Source organism: Pipistrellus hanaki (assembly GCF_964339955.1).
Source record: "Pipistrellus hanaki genome assembly, chromosome: X".
NCBI classification, from domain to species: Eukaryota; Metazoa; Chordata; class Mammalia; order Chiroptera; family Vespertilionidae; genus Pipistrellus; species Pipistrellus hanaki.
The window spans coordinates 85,793,079-85,811,760 of NC_140524.1; the positions used below are offsets into that span (position 1 = coordinate 85,793,079).

The 18,682-nt window shown below is 41.0% G+C and overlaps 1 protein-coding gene across 5 annotated transcripts in view; it reads left to right on the top strand.

Moving 5' to 3' along the window:
- DMD (dystrophin) overlaps positions 1-18,682 on the top strand; it is a 2,141,216-nt gene that overhangs the window by 2,018,910 nt on the left and 103,624 nt on the right. For all 5 annotated transcript variants that reach the window (XM_084869361.1, XM_084869360.1, XM_084869362.1 and 2 more), the window contains one exon: positions 10,145-10,219. In XM_084869361.1, coding sequence (XP_084725487.1) covers positions 10,145-10,219 — 75 coding nt within the window. The remainder of the gene's footprint in view (positions 1-10,144; positions 10,220-18,682) is intronic.

Sequence of the window (18,682 nt, forward strand, 5' to 3'; positions counted from 1 at the left end):
AGCAACTTACCCCTTTCCTGGACCTCTCAGGGTACACCCACTGCACCAGAGCATGAGACCACAGAACCCTCATTGTTATCTTGTTCCCAACATGCCATCTCTGTGTTTTATAAATGTTGTTAACTGTCCTGCATCCACCAATGTCAAAGAAATACTTGTCTCTCTCTTTTACTCTTTATGCAATCTCAGAGATTCCCCCACCCCTTGCTTTCTACCTGCCTCCCTAATCTACCACTGATGACTTTCATGTAATACCTCTTACATTGCCTTTGATTGTAATGTATAAAATAAGGGGCCAAACTGCCATTCTCTGGGGCATTTTCTCAATCTCTTCAGATTTTGTATCCCAGCAGTTGTCCTCAGTTTGGCCCAAAGAAACTCATAAAAATTCCCTACACGTTTGGACATTTCTTATGTTGACATCATGTAACAGAATTTTCTATGTGTACATTGCTGGGCACATTGCACCCAGGACATACGTACTGAATTTGTGTACCTGAATATTTTAGCTTTGTTTTCCCCATTTTTTTGAAGCCTGAATCTTTAATCCCTTCCTGAGTTAGTACACAGTAAGGCCCATAATGAATGCTCCGATAAATATTAATTAATGAATTTTAAAATGTATAAGTAATTGTCATTTAATGAAATTTAGTCAGAAAACTGACCAGGGGTTTTGGTTCTGTCTTCCCATCCATTCTTGTTCTGGAAATGTAGGTGAATTATGACAGTGTTTTTGGTGGTACAATCATTTAGTTTGATTGCATTAGCAAAAGGTGGAGCCCAAAGAATTAATAGCCGGAAAGTTTTTGGAAAATCCAGTTAGAACTGTTTCCATAGAGTAATTTGAGTGAAAGCCAGATAATAGCTAGTTATTGGAGGAACTCCACAGTAAGAGCTTTGACAAGGACCAGAAAAAGAGTGTAACTGAAGGGTAAATGTAAAATTTGGGGGAGAATAAGGAAGTGGTCTGGCTGAGGCCAGAATCTAAAAAGAAATGCCTCCTGGGGCTAAATTCGTCATTTAAATGACTGAAGGTGGAAGGATGGGAACTGGGACAACTTGAAAAGCTTCTGTTAGTGCTGAAGGGGCCTTAGGTTTTCCTCTTGTCATTTGAAAAAAGCAAGACAATGGGAAAAATCCAGATTTTAACTATTGGCAAATCATTCATCAATTTTAAACCCCATCATGTGAGCCTAGACCAGTCAAACCAACAAAAACAAAAAACCAGTCTACAGACTAAATTCAGCCAGTTTGTGACCTCTGCTCTGTGGTTACTGGAGAAATAATGGAAGGAGATCAGAGTTTTAGGTAAAAGATCATATGTTGAAATCTTGGGAGATAATGGTGGAGAAACAAGTAAACTGAGAAGGTGAGGGAGGCCAGGGTAGGAATGCTGGAATTTAGGGGGATCTTGTTGAGCTGTTTTAAAACAGGAAAATGACAAAGGTGAGGCTGGCATTAAAGGAAATGAGGAAATTTACTGCTGTTTTGTTTTCATCATTAAAGTAGGTTTTCCACAAACTCCCCCAACTATGAGAAAGGATGCTAGATTTGAAATAGGTAGTGTCAACCATATTACAAAGAAAGTATTATTTTCCTTTACAACTGCCCTCCTCTGAAGGCCTGGTCCCTCCCAACTGCCCTCCCCTGCTGACCATCTTGGGGCAGCCATCTTGTGTCCACATGGGGGCAGCCATCTTGTGTGTTTGAATGACAGTCAATTTGCATATTAGGATATTAGGACAAGATTTTTAAAAAATATATTTTTATTGATTTCAGAGAGGAAGCAGGGGGAGATAGAAACATCAATGATCGGCTGCCTCCTGCACACCCCACACTGGAGACTGAGCCAACAACCCAGGCATGTGCCTTGATCAGATGGGAACTGTGACCTCCTGTTTCATGTGTTGATGCTCAAACAGAGTCATGCCTGCTGAGCAGGGCTCAGATTTTTAAAAATGATTTGTGAATTCAGTTATATGAAAATCTGTGCACAGGTATAAAACTTAAGTCACATTTGATCATTTTAAACGCCTCACCTTTCTTATAAGGATTAAAAATTAAACACTCTCTGCCCCAGAGAATCAGGAATGTATTCACTTCATGAAGTGTAGAATAAAGTTGAAGGGGACTAGCCTAAGTTTGTAAATTCTGCTAGTTCTGCCAGTAGTTGAGTGGCTCTTTTTTAGCATTGATGAGCAGTGTCTGAAGGTTCTGAGTCAAAGAAAGGGAATCATATTGTTCATCCCAGTCAGGAGACTGGACTGTGTGACTTGACTGTATGTCTCTTGTCGAGATGGAGGCCAGAAAGAATGAGCATTGGCTTGATTTGGTATGGTTATAATTGGAGCTTGAAGAAATTAACAAGTAAAGCTGGTCAGAGTTTGAAGACCAATGTAGTGACCTTGCTGATTAAAGTTCCTTCTAATGATAACGATGGAAAATAAGGACTTGCAAAGGCAGAAGAGCTTTTGCAATGAGTTGATGGCAGGAAAAAAAAAAGGCAGACTAAATATGGAGTTTGGGAGTAGGCAATGAAGATAAGGATTTTGCAGTATGTGCTTTCAGTATGTGGTGGCACTTAATCCCTCTGTTTTCAGTGCCTTATCTAACTAACACTCCTGGGCTTAGTTGCTTCTGATGCCCGTATGTCTGGCACAGCTTCTCCTGAGATTAAACCTCCAGCCTTTTGTCAGGGTGAAGCAGGAGGTGGCTGGGGTGCTTGGCTGTGTGGGATGCTGGAGAAGGTGTTTAGGGCTCTAATGAATTGCAACCAAACCTTGTATTTTCAGCTATATCACAGCCTTCAGAGGAACCCAGGGCTTCTAATTTCTGAGACTTGTTGGCTATATAGATTGGTATGCTTCTTTAAAAAAATTTTTTTTATTGATTTCAGAGAGGAGGGGGAGGCAGAGGGAGAGAAACATCAGTGATGAGAGAGGATCATTGATTGGCTGCCTCCTGAACGCAGCCAATACTTACGATACCCTGAGAAAAAGAATTTTCCGAGACTCACACAGGAGAACGAGTGATTTTTATTTACATGGAATTATGTCCTTTGGTTTCCAAAGTTTCATTTCCCTTAGTCCAGTCATAGAAGTGTAGCTGGGGATTCAGTAGAGCTAGAAGCAAAGTCAGTGTCCAGAGTATCTTTTCTGTGTTGCATTTGAGTCTGGTGTAGTATCAGGCTAGTTGCAGTCCATTGTTTGTGGGGGTCCACATGGCCATGAGCTACCTGGGAGAATGCCAGGAAGCCAAATGTGAACCATGAGCCAAGTGTGCCAGGACGAACCAGGAGGGGGTTAAGCCTTTGTAGGCTTGCAGTGGTCACGCCCATTCTGGCCAATGACCTCTGTTCCCAGGTGTGACTGACAGCAAGCACCTTCACTAGTCCCCCCAACTTTACTGGACATGCGTATATCTTCCCTTTGTCCAGTCCCTTCCCCTAATGTTTTGCAGGGAGCATGCCTTTAATGTCTGGCCTTCCCTTTGCTTCTTTCCGATTATTAATAACGAGAGGCCTGGTGCAAGAAATTCATGCACGGGTAGGGTCCCTAGGTCGGGCCAGCGATCAGGGCTGACCGGGACCTTCTGGCTGCTGGCTGGGGCTTTCCTTCGTCCCACACCACCCCCTGGTGGTCAGCACACATCATAGCTAGCAATCAAAATCCTGGTCTCCCAGTCAAACTCACAAGGGGACACTGCATATTAGCCTTTTTTAAATATATATATAAAATTTTAAAAATAATTTTCTTGATTTCAGAGAGGAAGGGAGAGACAGAAACATCAATGATGAGAGAGAATAATTGATCAGCTGCCTCCTGCATGCCCCACACTGGGAATTGAGCCCACAACCCAGGCATATGCCCTCACCTGGAATCAAACTGTGACTTCTCTGTTCATACATGAATGCTCATCTGGGCTAATGAGTTTTATTTTACTTAATATTGTCTAAATTTTCCCATGACTTTATTTCTTTATTATTTTTAATTTTTAAAATATATTTTATTGATTTCAGAGCTGTAGGGAGTAGGAGAGAGAAATAGAAACACCAATGATGAGAGAGAATCATCGATCAGCTGCCTCCTGCAAGCCTCACACTGGGGATTGAACCTGCAACCTGGGCATTGAACCTGCAATTTGGGCATATGCCCTGACTGGGAATCAAACCCATGACTTCTTGGTTCTTGAGTCGATGCTCAATTGCTGAGCCACACCCAGGCAGGCATCCATGACTTTAAATGCTGGTTTTCACTATTTTTTGCAAGAGCATATCTACCATGTGTAGATTTATGACTAAATAAATCAGGCCACTTCTCTTTTCTGGTGATTTGATACCTTCCCCCACTACCTTCCATAGAGTGAAATTAAAAACTGTAAAACAGAAATATTTACCCAAGTCAAGAGACATTCATACGCTAAACAGAGGGAAAACCCTATTACTTGTTTTGTGCCTCAAAGTAAAAGTCAAATGGACCATTACTTCAGTAACTAGCTGGTGATTCAACTTGAAAGGGTTGATGGCCTATATTTGCCCTTGTTCCTTAAGTTTCTAGATTTCTCTATTTTTAGGTTAGAAGCAGCCCGGATAAAAGAATTCAAGTCATTAAGAGGAATATATAGTTCAGCATTTTTATCCTTGTGAAGTATGCTTTCTATCAGCTGCCATGGAAACCTTGTGTAACTTGTTTCTTGGAGAGTCTCACTCCTCAAGTTCCGGTTGTGAGAGCGAGTGAGCTCATTACGACTTGGATCAGAGTCCTGGAAAGGCATTTCCCGGGCAAAGTGGAGTCCAGCCTCCCATGGGGGCTGGGGCTTGGGGGAGGATTCGCTTTATTCTGTGTGCATACTTTAGCTACAAGGTCAGTCAGCTCCAGCCTTATCCCAGGACAATGTCACATTGTCCGCAGCTGTACCACATCTTGAGGTTTCTGTCTGCATCCTACACATTTTCACAAGGCAGAGACTTATCTCTTCCAGCTGTAAGCCAGAGGGAGTGGTGCTGCAGATTCCTAGCAACACATGCAGACTCAAACAACACAGATGGTTAACTCCCTTGAGTAGGGCTTTTAGGGCACCAGAACTCCATTGCAATTCACTGACGGTGACTGGATATACATTTGTATAGCTTCTGTTGCAGTATGATGAAAACTAGGCATTTTTTCCCCTGGTATTCCTGAATCACTGTCTGAGAACAAGTTGGACTCTGGTGCATAGAAAACTCGTGGCAGAAGGCTTATTCTCTGCAGTGGGTTGGGGGTATGCCGAAAAAGGTGTCAGGGAAGATTAACTTGAGGCAGAATGTGCCACAATTAGGACTTGGAAGGGAAGCAAGTTTGAACTGCTTTGGGAAAGCTAAGAATGCTGCTAGAGCTGGAATGTTCCAGATGCTTGTCTTTGATAGTATTCCACTGTGAACCCACACCCTGAAAGAATCTGATCATCCTTGCCTCTCCCATTTGGATCTCTAGCTCCTGGAATTTGCCAATTCTTCATATGAACTGTGAGATTTGGACAGGACAGAGCTTCTGTGACCTCATTTAGATCATTTGTTCTGAATTCTGAATAGAACCAGGAAAATTGGAAAGCAGAGAAGAATTGGGGTCAGAAAAGAGAGAGATTACTTTATGAAAGAAGGAAGATAGTAGGAAATTAGACCAGTGAGTTAAGAGGCAATTAAAAAGGAGGATTAAAGAGAAAGTTTTAGCCTGTATCTTCTGCCAAGATGTTTGATTGGCACACCGTTCATGCTCCACGCTTTTATATAAGTAAATGAATGAAAGGAAATTTGGAATTGGAGGCCTAGTCCCTGGAAACTGCTACAGGCTGATGTTAACATAAAGCGATCTGTTCTTGATTTAAAAAGTGCATTTCTGTGTCTCTATGTTGCTTATTTTATAAAGAGCCAAAGGGGATCATTTATAACTGTGCGAGAAGGAATTCTGCACTAGGAAGTATAGGGAAAGTGTGGTAATATTGGTGAATGATATTAACACCAGCCTAGAAGAGGGGGACAGGAATTAAGTGTCTCATGCAGTACTACCACAAGGCAGCTCATACCATGAGTTAGCTGAGACCTCCCAAAAAGACAAGCAATAATGACTGAGGCAAAGAGACAAAGGAAGAACCATGGGTCTTGGGGAGAGGGACCCAGGTAAATCAAATTCTACTCAACAGAGAACAAGGTCCAGGGAAAAGTTAATTCACTTGAAAGAGAAGGAAATCTGTAGCCTTTCAAGATATTTTTAGACAATTTATTGAATAACTTTTATTGGTGTTCATCATAAATAAGAGAATTACAATCATATTCCAGAGTGAGTTTTTGGTCTAATTGACTATAATCGTCATTAAATAATCTTCTAAAGGCCCACAAAATGGAGTGTAGACAGATGCAACAACAGCAGACAACACAGATCTATCTATAGGAGGTTATACTTGTACTTTAACATGCAACAAGAGCCTTTATTAAAATGTACAATTAGCTGAAACCGGTTTGGCTCAGCGGTAGAGCGTCGGTCTGCGGACTGAAAGGTCCCAGGTTCGATTCTGGTCAGGGGCATGTACATTGGTTGCGGGCACATCCCCGGTAGGGGGTGTGCAAGAGGCAGCTGGTCGATGTTTCTCTCTCATTGACGTTTCTAGCTCTCTATCTCTCTCCCTCCCTCTCTGTAAAAAAACCAATAAAAATATATTTTTAAAAATGTACAATTAAAGACTTGACTGCACTAGAAGGTCCATATGAATCACCTGGGAAATCTTGTTAAAATATTGATTTCGATTCATAGATCCCGGTAGGGCCTGGGATTCTGCATTTCTAACAAGCTCCAAAGAGATACTAGAGTGGCTCACTAGTTGGATGGTCCTCGAATCACACTTTGGGTTATAAGGACCCACAAGGTTACAGGGTTCTGTTTGGTAAGTGTTGGTAACCACCCGTGGCTAGGCGTAGGTAAGGGCTGTGCTCTGATCCATCTTGGATGCCAGTTTGTAATGAAAACAAGTCTCAGCACAAACTCGGTCACATGGGAACATTTATTAGCCACAGGGCGCAAAACAAGCTTAAAACCTGTGCCAAAGGTACAGTGAAGTCACAGCTCTGCCTTTTGGCCTCACAATCCACACCTCTAACCACATTCCTTTAACATAGTGGTGATCTATGTGTGATCCCCCGACATCAGCAGCAGCATCTCCTGGAAACATGGTAAACATGCAGATTCTCAGGCCCTCCCGAGACCTAATGAATCAAAAAATCTGGGCGTAAGCAGGGTCTGGGAATCTGTATGTTTAATACTCCTCCAGATGTTTCTGGTATAGGACTCAAATTGGAGAACCCCTGCTATAACAGTAGGATTCTGTGAACCATCTACTTGAATTCAGGCAATCAAGAATCCAATGAACGACTGTTGGACATTTTGGAGTCCAACCTAGGACACCATTTCTAAAGTTGGGGGCCTACTAGACTCTTCTCACACCCAGTTAATGCAAGGGCCGGGGATGGTTCTAAACATTTTCATATAGTCCTTCTATTTTGCAAACCACCAATACTACCAATGCAAGCCCATCTAACATTCATTAGGATAATTAATGATAGCCCTGGTGTAATAGGAGCTAAATATAGCTGAAGCACTTCCAGTGGCCGCCTCTAGAGTGAGGCTTTTTGATTAATTGCTAGCCAACCACCCCTGGAGTGTGCATTCTTGATTTAAACAACTGACCACCTCTGCAGTGTAGCTTAACACGTTAAGCACACAGTCAGTCAGCGGTGACTGACTATACTTTCTGTCTGGAAGACAAAACAGGCTGGGCACTTAAAGTGTTAACACACATACATCTTATTGTATTGCCTGGGTGATTTTTTTTTTAATTTTTAAAATCTGCTTTATTAAGGCATAGTTTAAACAATCAGATGCACTCATTCTAAGTGTACAATTTGAGGTTTTCTTGTTTTTGTTTTGTTTTGGACATATTTTTATTTATTTTTAGAGACAAAAGGAAAGGGGGAAAAGAGAAACATTGATGTGAGAGCAAACCATCCATTGGCTGCCTCCTGCATGTCCCTTACCTGGCATTGAGCCTGCAATCCAGGCATATGCCTTTACTGGGAATCGAACCAAACCTTTCAGTGTGGGGGACAACGACCAACCGACTGAGCCATTCTGGCCAGGGCTACAGTTTGACTTTTGGCAAATGTATACACTTGTGTAACCTCTACACCAATCAAGATATATGACATTTCAATCACCTGAAAAATACCTTTGTGTTCCTTGTGGCCAGTTACCTAACTCCATATCACACTAGGCTATCATCTATCTGCCTTCTATCACTATAGGTGAGATTGGCTGTTCTAGAATTTAATAAACATAGACTCAACCACTATTTATTCTTTGTTTTTGGCTTCTTTTACCCAGCATTGTGTTTTTCAGATCATTTAACATTATTGTATGATTCATAGTTACTTCTTTTTTATTGCTGAGTACTATAGTCATCCCATTGTATGGCTTCACCACGATTTGTTTATTCATTCTTCTATTGGTTTGTTTCCAGTTCGGGGTTATTATGGGCATTCATGTACACATCTTTTTGTGGACATGTATTTATTTCTTTTCAGTAAACATCTAGGAGTAAAATATTGATAGTTGGTTGTAAGATAGATGTATGTTTAATTTCATAAGAAATAGCTAAACTAGTCATTCTGTTTTTCATTCACACCAGCAACTATATGAGAATTCCAGTTGCTTCACATCCTTGCCAACATTTAGTATTGTCAGTTTTTCCCCCCGCGCTGAATATTTTAAAGTAAATTACAGACATTGTTTTTCTTCCCTGTAATTTCAATTCAGGTTTTTATGTTTGGTCTCTGCAAAGGCCATAAAGCTAATAATGTTGACCCAAGTGATTTGGATATGGGTTATTTAATTGTTACATTATTTCCCTTTCCTAACCCCCAATTAGAATTTGTTTTGTGCCCAGCTGGTGTGGCTTAGTACCAAGAGGTCGCTGGTTCCATTTCTGGTCAGGGCACATGCCAGGTTTGTGGGCTCCATACCCAGCAGGGGGTGTGCAGGAGGCAGCCAATCGATGTTGATGTCTCTCTCTCCCCCTTTCCCTTCTTCTCTAAAAAAATCAATTAGAACATTAAAAAAAAAAAAGAATTGATTTTGTGGGTGCAATTGATTATGGCAGTCATGCTTGCTAGTGTGCTTTTTTCTTTTGTTCATTTATTCATTCAGTCTATTAATCAGCTGTATTACACCTGCTTTTTCAGAGAGCAGTCAGATATTAAATTACTGGGAAGTATGACAAAAGTAGGAGACCGGGTTCTTGTTTTCAAGGAGCTTTTTGGAGCCAGGTTCCTGAAACATAAATATACAGAAACTCTAGAAAAGAAATATTGCCCAGGGTGTATCAAGGCTTGCATAGACTTGAGTAAGGGTATCATCTAAATATAACTTGTAGCTAGGTGAGTTGGAGCTCGATAGACAGTTGACTGTAGAAACCACAATAGCAGAATTTGTTGAATTGTTAATCTGTGCTGAATATTAGAATGATTACACTTTAGAATATAAACTAAATGTTTATTTTAGTCCCACTTATATTTTAAAATGCATCATACACACACATATATGTTGGATAAGAATATTCAAAATGTTAACAGTGCATATCTTTGGGTAATGGGCTCATGGATGACTTATTTACTTGATTTTATATTTTCCTTTAATTTCCAATTTTTCCATGGTGAATATATTTAACTTTTATATTCTAATCAGAGAAAAATGTTATGTTGCCATTTGATTTTTGCTAAGTTCTAATGGTTGTTTCAGTAATATATTCCTTGTTCTCTTTACTCTACAATCAAACCAGGATTACAGCTTGAAAAAAAAATGCCTGAAAACCCTGCAGACTAGTCCACTGTAGTCCTTCTTAGAACTTAGGTGTCTGGATTATCAAAGAGAAAAAAAGATGTTTTTATTAATTTCCCCATATCTACATAATTTTACTTCCCCAAACTTGGGGCATATGTAAGATTATTTTCCCTAGCCTATTTTTGTCATTGTTATTGCAGTTGGCAAATTATTGTGACTTTTTGTCTGTGATTTCTGATGAAATAACAAATGATCTGTGTTTCCCCCTTTGTTTTCTCCAGCTGACCTGAATAATGTCAGGTTCTCGGCTTATAGGACTGCCATGAAACTCCGAAGACTGCAGAAGGCTCTTTGCTGTGAGTGTTTTACCAGTTCTGGATATTTACTCTTTCTTTCTTTCTTCTTCTTTTTTAAAAAAAATATATTTTATCGATTTTTTACAGAGAGGAAGGGAGAGAGATAGAGAGCTAGAAACATTGATGAGAGAGAAACATCGACCAGCCGCCTCCTGCACACCCCCCACCGGGGATGTGCCCGCAACCAACGTACATGCCCTTGACCGGAATCGAACCTGTGACCCTTCAGTCTGCAGACCGACGCTCTACCGCTGAGCCAAACCGGTTTTGGCTGGATATTTTCTCTTGATAGTTACTCTTTGCTTTAAAAAAAAAGGGGGGGGGAGGAATGGGTTGGGGGAGGATGGGGTCCTTGGGGGTAACAAACACAGCAGTTATCTGTAATCCTTTTAGCAATAAAGATAAATTTAAAAATAAAAAATAACCTGGCAGGTGTTGCTCAGTGGTTGAGCATCAACCTATGAGTCAGGACATCAGGGTTCAATTTCCCATCAGGGCACATGCCTGGGTTGTGGACTCTATCCCCAGTGTGGGTGTATAGTAGGCTGCAAATCAGTGATTCTCATCATTGATGTTTCTATCTCTCCTTCCTTCCTCTTTGAAATCAATAAAAATATATATTTTTTTAAATTAAAAAATTAAATTTAAAAAAGTGGGTCCAGGGTATTTTCTGTCTTTTTTTTTTTTTTCAATCCTCACCCAAGGATATGTTTTTATTGATTTTAAAGAGATAGGGAAAGTGGGAAGGAGGGACAGTCATTGATATGAGAGAGCAATATTGATCAGTTGCTTCCCGTATAAGCCCTGACTAAGGATGGAACCTGCAACCTGGGTTTGTGTCCTGACCAGGGCACAGAATGACGCTCCAACCAACTGAGCCACATGAGTCAGGGTCGGTTGGGGGTATTTTCATTTGGAGAGACAGGGAAAAGAAGCTATGACAAGTCCATTTGTAACAGAGTTCATTTTTTAAAAGTATCTTTGGCCTAATGATTACCTAGAGTATTTTATATTGTTTAGAATAATTTTTGGCACCATTCCTCAGCTACTGATATTGAATCACTAAAATATTGATAATCTTATTTTCATACTAGTGGCACTGGCATCCAGAATTATCTTTATGAAACTTGAATTATGTCTTCCTATTGAGAGGTATTTAGTACTACTGTGTTTCCCCGAAAATAAGACATCCTCTGAAAACAAGACCTAGCACATGGAAAGATAAGACATCCCCTGAAAATAAGACCTAGCACAACTTTGGGAGAAAAAATTAATATAAGACACTGTCTTATTTTCGGGGAAACAGGGTAGCAGTAGTAATATTAGATTGCCTTATCTAAACCAAAGTTTGAACTTTTAAGGCTCTCTTGGGAATATACTATCATAGCTAAGTGTCTGATCATCTAGTGAGTTGTTCAACCAATCAAAGAGTAGTATGCTAATGATGTGCTAAGGCCATTCAACTCCTTGCTATTATGTGCACTGACCACTAGGGGGCAGACAACCAGTAGGTTAACTTGCTGCTGGGGTCTGGCCAATTGGGACTGAGCGAGATGGGCTGGACATGCCCTGGAGCCTTCCTGCATCCCTCCCCAACCCCTATCGTGCACCAGTGGGGTCCCTCAGCCTGGCCTGTGCCCTCTTGCAATCTGGGACCCCTTGGGTGATGTCAAGAGAGCTGGTTTTGGCCTGATGGTGGAAGGACCGGTTGCTGTGACATGCACTGACCACCAGGGGGCAGGCGTTCAATGCTGGAGCTGTCCCTGGATGGTCAGTGCACTCCCACAGGGTGAGTACCGCTCATCCAGAAGCTGGGCTCACAGCTGGCCAGTGCAGTGGCGGTGGTGGGAGCAGGCCTAAGCCATCAGTCGAACATCCCCCTAGTGCTCCTGGACTGTGAGAGGGCACAGGCCAGCTGAGGGACCCACCCCCCACCATACCCCTAGTGCAGAATTTCATTCACTGGGCCCCAAGTATGCAATAGCACTTCACAATAACCAGTTCACAATTACTCCTTTATCAATGGAGAGCACTATCTTTGGGACAGGAACAGAAAAAGAAAAAGAGGCAGAAGACTTTTTCAATCAGGCCTGCTGATTCCGCCCCACCCCAAGCTGCCTCTTTCCAGCTCTGGGACATTAACAGGTCCCTATGGAAATCCTGGGCCTGGAAAGCCCTTTACAACCACTTAAACTTGGCAGCTATATCGCTGAAAAATGATAACAACTTCAGACTATAAGCTGGAGAAATAAAAACCTAAATTTATTTTCAGTCATGCATCCATTTCATGAAAACGTATTCAACCCTACTCTGTGCTAGGCTTTCTGCTAAGCATTGGAGAAACCAAAATTAAGAAGAAAAGCCTCTCTCTCTCTCTCTCTTTCCAAATAATTCCACTTTTAGGATGTTTCCTCTCCATTTTCCATTTATAAAAACACTTGCCAGTGACCCTCCTTGACCATCTCATTGCTGGCCTCCTCAGACCCCTGGTTAGACCCCCTCATTCCCGAAGACTTGGCAGTCAGGGTTCATGGTCTTTTTCTATTCCCCAGTACTGGCCCCAATTCTGGATGACTTCAACATTGGCATGGATAATTCATGCATCACTGTGACCTCTCAGTTCCTTAACTTCCTATTTTATCTCCATGGAGATTCACATCTGCTCCACCTCTGCCATCTAATCAAATGGTCATCTCTTGGACCTAATGAACTGGTCAGGACACATGCTTGATCCCCAGTGTGGGGCATGCAGAAGGCAGCTGATCAATGATTCTCTCTCATCATTGATGTTTCTATCTCTCTCTCCCTCTTCTTTCCTTTCTGAAATCATTAAAAATATGTATTTTTTAAAAAAGACTGTCCCTTTTCATAAAGTTCATTTTGACCTTGGATTTAGACATTATTCAGTTCTCCTGTTAAAATCTCTGTTCACATGTTTGTCTCATCATCTATCATTTCAATTTATTTTAAATATTCTAATAAACCTTGGAGAAACAGTGATTTTTGATATTATTTAAAAAATTCAGCCATTTGAGGTTATAACCTTGTAATAAAGTTAAGCCATGAATGTAGAATGGAGAATTTTCTCATTTGATATATTTGAAATTCTCAGTAGTTTCTTTCTGAGAATGACTTTTCTCATATTTGGAACAGATTTAAGTCTAGCAAAATTAGGGTGTATTAACTTAAGTACTGGATTCTTAAGAATGGTAGGAAGAGTTCCATGTATAGTATGAATATAGAATGAAGAGTTCACCAATCATTTTATTATTGAAAACCTGTGTGGTCATATTACTTAAGTAATTGTTCAGTAGATGATTGAAGAATTTCCTCTTAATTTTATATTTACTTGGGTTTCTCTTCCAGCCTTTTTTGTTATTTCTATGCCTGCAAACCATGATAAAGAGCCATTGTTTGTGGGGCAGGCAAATAAAACTTGTTCTGGCTAGCTTTTCCAGCCGAAGGTCACTTCTGCTAACTCTTACTTTAATGAAAATTAATGATGTTATCTCAGTGATTTCCTGATGCCAGTGAAAAGTTTGAATTACATGCGTATTAGAAAATAAGCAGTGCTCCTACCATTAAGCAACTTGGTCTTATTTTTAAAAATATATTTTTATTTCAGAGAGGAAAGGAGAGGGAGGAAAAAAAAACCACATCAATGATGAGAGAGAATCAGTGATCCAATGCCTCCTGCATGCCTCCTACCGGGCATTGAGCCCAAAACCTGGGCATGTGCCCTGCCTGGAAATCTAACCATGACCTTCTGGTTCATAGGCTTACACTCAACCACTGAGCCACACGGGCCGGGCAGTCTGATTTATTTATTTATTTTTAATTCACATCAGAGCTTCAGTATGGCGGAAACCCGAATAACAGTTTTATCCACTATAGAGAATTTTCCACTTAAATCAAAAACACCATCGTGGCCCTACAATGTCCCCACTATATAATCAATTTAGAGTTACATGACTTCATATTGCTTTTCAATGCATTGCGAATGAAAATTAAACTGGATAGAAAAAGCAGAGAGAAAGAGGGAATCTTGGTAAGAAGGATTTCATAAAGTGGTTCCTATCACTGATACCCCATTGAAAGTTACAAAGAGGATAACCTAAATGTTTTCTTTCTCTTTCTGTAGTTCTGATGGCATATTATAGGTGTGTGGCTTCTTAAATAAAAAATAGAGCCAACTTCTAAGAGCAGAAATAAAAATACGCTTAAACAAAGTACGTGCATTTAGTTGAGTATCACCGTGTGTGGTCGACTCTCTCCAAACCATAGGACCAAATATACTGCAAGTTGGTAAATGTGGCAAATACCCTGAAAATAAGAAACGGAGGACAATTTGCTTCTGTTGAGCAGCTCAATCGCACAGCTGAGAGATTTTGAATAGCCTGGAGCTGTCTGAGCAAAGGTACATCCTCGCCGTGACAAACCAGGTGAAAAATGCGCTCCCTTCTTGGTAAATGTTCCTCACCTTTGAGGGCGCGCTAAGGTGGCATTAGACAGGGTTCAGTTGCTAAAGAAGACTCACAGGACCCATGATAACATGGCTTACAAATCTACACTCTTCCAGGAAAAGGCTTCACTTGGGCAATAGCATTAAAGACAGGATATGCATTCACAGCCACACACTGCCTCCCAGAAAGGGGGCCTGAGAGGCTAGTGGGATTATTTTGTCCTGCCTCCACAAAAATCTGCTTTTCCCGTGTACTGCATATAATTTTTTTTTTCAGATAGTTTGGAGACCAGACCTATGTTATTTCATAATTCAACACATCTTGAGCACAGAGCCAAACTAATTCTCTAAGCTTATCTGATTTGACAGATATTGACGTCCAAAGAGAGGGGCCACATCTCTTTCCTAGGGAAAGCACTGTAGTCCTGTTTAAAGCTTGTATAATAGCCATGGTGTGCACATGAGGGAAGGAATGGCTGGCCCTCGGTTGTGGTGCGGAAGCTATTAAGGTGCACCTTGTAGGTTTTTCCTACATCATTGGTTCCATTCTAGGAAGTTTGCCTTCCTTAACCTTCCTCCTGGAATTAGATGCCCTCAAAGTGCTCTCTTTGCCCTTAGACAGTGGTCGCCAAACTCATTAGTCAACAGAGCCAAATGTCAACAGTACAACGATTGAAATTTGAGAGCCAAATTTTTTAAATGTAAACTTCTTCTAACGCCACTTCTTCAAAATAGACTCACCCAGGCCGTGGTGTTTTGTGGAAGAGCCACACTCAAGGGACCAAAGAGCAGCATGTGGCTTGTGAGCCACAGTTTGCCAACCACGGCCCGAGGAGGTCTTTTCCATCAGTTTATCTTTTTCATTCAAAGCAAATTCTACCTGGCCAGCTAGTCTTCACCTAGCTCCTAATTCTTTTTTTTTTTTTTTTTTTAAATTGATTACAGAGTGGAAGGTAGAAGGATAGAGAGTTAGAAACATCGATGAGAGAGAAACATCAATTAGCTCCATCCTGTACACCCCCTACTGGGGACGTGCCCGCAACCAAGGTACATGCTCTTGACCAGAATCGAACCTGGGACCTTTCAGTCCGCAGGCTGATGCTCTATCCACTGAGCCAAACCAGTTTCGGCGCTCTTAATTCTTCTAAGGTTCCTTTGGTTTTTTTGGGAGGGTGTCTTTGGTCCACCGGACATGTTGTTGCCATTGTATACTGACATATTTATTATAACTAGGAAATGAATTTGATATGCAAAGTGTTGAATCTCCCAGGCTAACATCATATGAAACCATTATCTAACCATTTATGTTAAATTTCTTGCTTTTCAATAAGTAGGGCTACCAAATTAAACTTAATTCTTCCTCAGTGATCCAGGTGTCCCAGTTGTGTCCTCCAGCCATATGAGGCTTTCCTCATATACCAGTGGGGCAAAAACCTATATTTTTACACATAATGTTATGACAGTTGAGACATAGAGCTTATACACCTTTTATTGTATGCCTAATACATTTTTTAAACTTGGATCATTCCAGTTAATGTCCACACAATGCTTATTCAGACGATTATAAATCTGTATTTTCTCTATATGACTGGGTAAATATTCCCACAGAGTACTTTCCAACATGAGTCCTTAATAACAGAAACAAGAACCAAAAAACACAGCCGGTTTACATGTTCCATGGAGTTCATGGTCACGCAACTCCCATTTCTTCATCCAGTGTGTTCAGGAGGTTGGCCAGCTGTCTTCCTCACTTCTTGGCTCTTTAAAAAGGGTGTCTGAATCACCACTAAGCATACCATACTCCTAGTTGAAGCCTATTTCTGGGCACCAACATTATGTCAGTTTTCCCTTTTAAATGCCCATTTGGTTGCTTTCTTACCTTCGAGCCACAATTTTAGTTTTTCCTTCCTTATAAATTTGAATCCATACACAAACTATGTCCCTTGGGGTCAGCCACTGGGCTAGTCCATATTTAGCATATAGCAAGTTAAGAAGATAAGATATGCCAGGGTTGCCAAAACCGGTTTGGCTCAGTGGATAGAGTGTCGGCCTGCAGACTGAAGGGTCCCAGGTTCGATTTCAGTCAAGGGCATGTACCTTGGTTGCGGGCACAGCCCCGGTAGGGGGTGTGCAGGAGGCAGCTGGTCAATGTTTCTCTCTCATCGACGTTTCTAGCTCTCTATCCCTCTCCCTTCCTCTCTGTGGAAAATCAATAAAATATATTAAAAAAAAAAAAAAAAGACATGCCAGGGCTTCTCCTTCAGTCTCTTCCCAATGGTTGGGGTTCAGATTGGATCAGTACAGAAAAGTGGGGTAATTCTGTCCTGTGGGCAACAAAACATTTGTGATGGCCCCGATTAGGCGAGGTGTCAGAAAGGAATAATCTATTCCACCAATCCCTGCAGAATTCTTGCACCTATGTTCCAACTAATAACCGTAACATCTTGTTTTGGAAAATTACCAGCCTTTGAGACTCTTAATTGTAGCCTCAGTCCAGGAACTACTAGGTATGACATTGAAAAAGGAAATTGTGCCCAGCCAGTGTTACTCATTGGTGTGCGTCAACCCATAAACCAGGAGGTCATGGTTCGATTCCCAATCAGGGCACATGCTCGTTCCCCAGTAGGGGGTGTGCAAGAGGCAGCCAATCAATGATTCTCTCTCATCATTGATGTTTCCGTCTCTCTTCATTCCTTTCTGAAATCAATACAAATATATAAAAAGGAGAAAGAAAATTGTGTGGAAGAAACACCTACAAGTTCCCCAGTTGAATTATCTTTTTAATTGTAATTGATCTCACTGGTGTAGCCCATTTATCAAAAGTGATGGTTGTCCAGGTGCCTTTGGTTGGAACTCCACCTGCATGCCAGAGAGGGCGAATTTCAATGGAAGGAGATTCTGAGCTTATTTGAGCTTTTGCTAACGCATCCAAGGAATTGAATTTTAGCAGACTTGCCATCAATTTGCAGTCTCCTCCTAATCCATTTTGTTCAGTTCCTGGAGTTCAGGTTCCACCATTTCCATATGCCACTGGAAAGTTGTCTTATCAATAACCCATTTCAAAGCCTGTGCTCTTCAAACCCTAGGTAGTTTGGCAACCAGCAATGGTATACTTTCATCCCTTTTATCAGAATTGCCTTTTTCTTTTTTAAACGTCTTAGCCATATTTTTAGTTAGGAATGAGTTGAAAGTCTTCTAGACAGTTTCACTTCTGACATTAATTGCACTGGCAGTGGCAGTTAGGGCTCCATTGCTGAAGAGGACTCACAGAACTCAAATAACAATACTACCTTAGCTGGTTTGGCTCAGTGGATAGAGCGTCAGACTGTAGACTGTAAGGTCCCGGGTTTGATTCTAGTCTAGGGCACATGCCTGGGTTGTGGGCTTGATCCCCAGTAGGAGATGTGCTGAAGGCAGCCAATCAATGATTCTCTCTCATCATTGATGTTTCTCTCTCTCTCTCTCTCTCCCTCTCCCTTCTTCTCTGAATTCAATAAAAATACATGTACACATACACCGTATTTTCCGGTGTATAAGATGACCCCCTAATTTTACAGTTAAAACATAGGTTTAGGCCTATATTCGCTGTATAAGACTACCCCCCACTTCAAAGAAAAGACTTACTTTGCCGTCAAGATCTGCAGGTAATTTTTGTGCAATTTTGGTCTTTTGCCCCCGATTTTCAGTTGACTTTTTTTCGTTTCAAAGGTTGTCTTATATGCCGGTAATACCTTAATAAAAATAAAATAAGTCAAATCTTCCTCAATAACTCAAAAAAATATATATTTTAAACATAAAAGTATATTTTAAAAAATAATGCTTACAAACCCAAAGTTCAGCCCAGTCAGTGTGGCTAAGTGGTTGAGCATCAACCTTTGAACCAGGAGGTCATGGTTTGATTCCCTGTCAAGGCACATGCCCAAGTTGCAAGCTCGATCCCCGATGTGGGACATGCAGGTGGCAGCCAATCAATGATTCCCTCTCATCTTGGATGTTTCTCT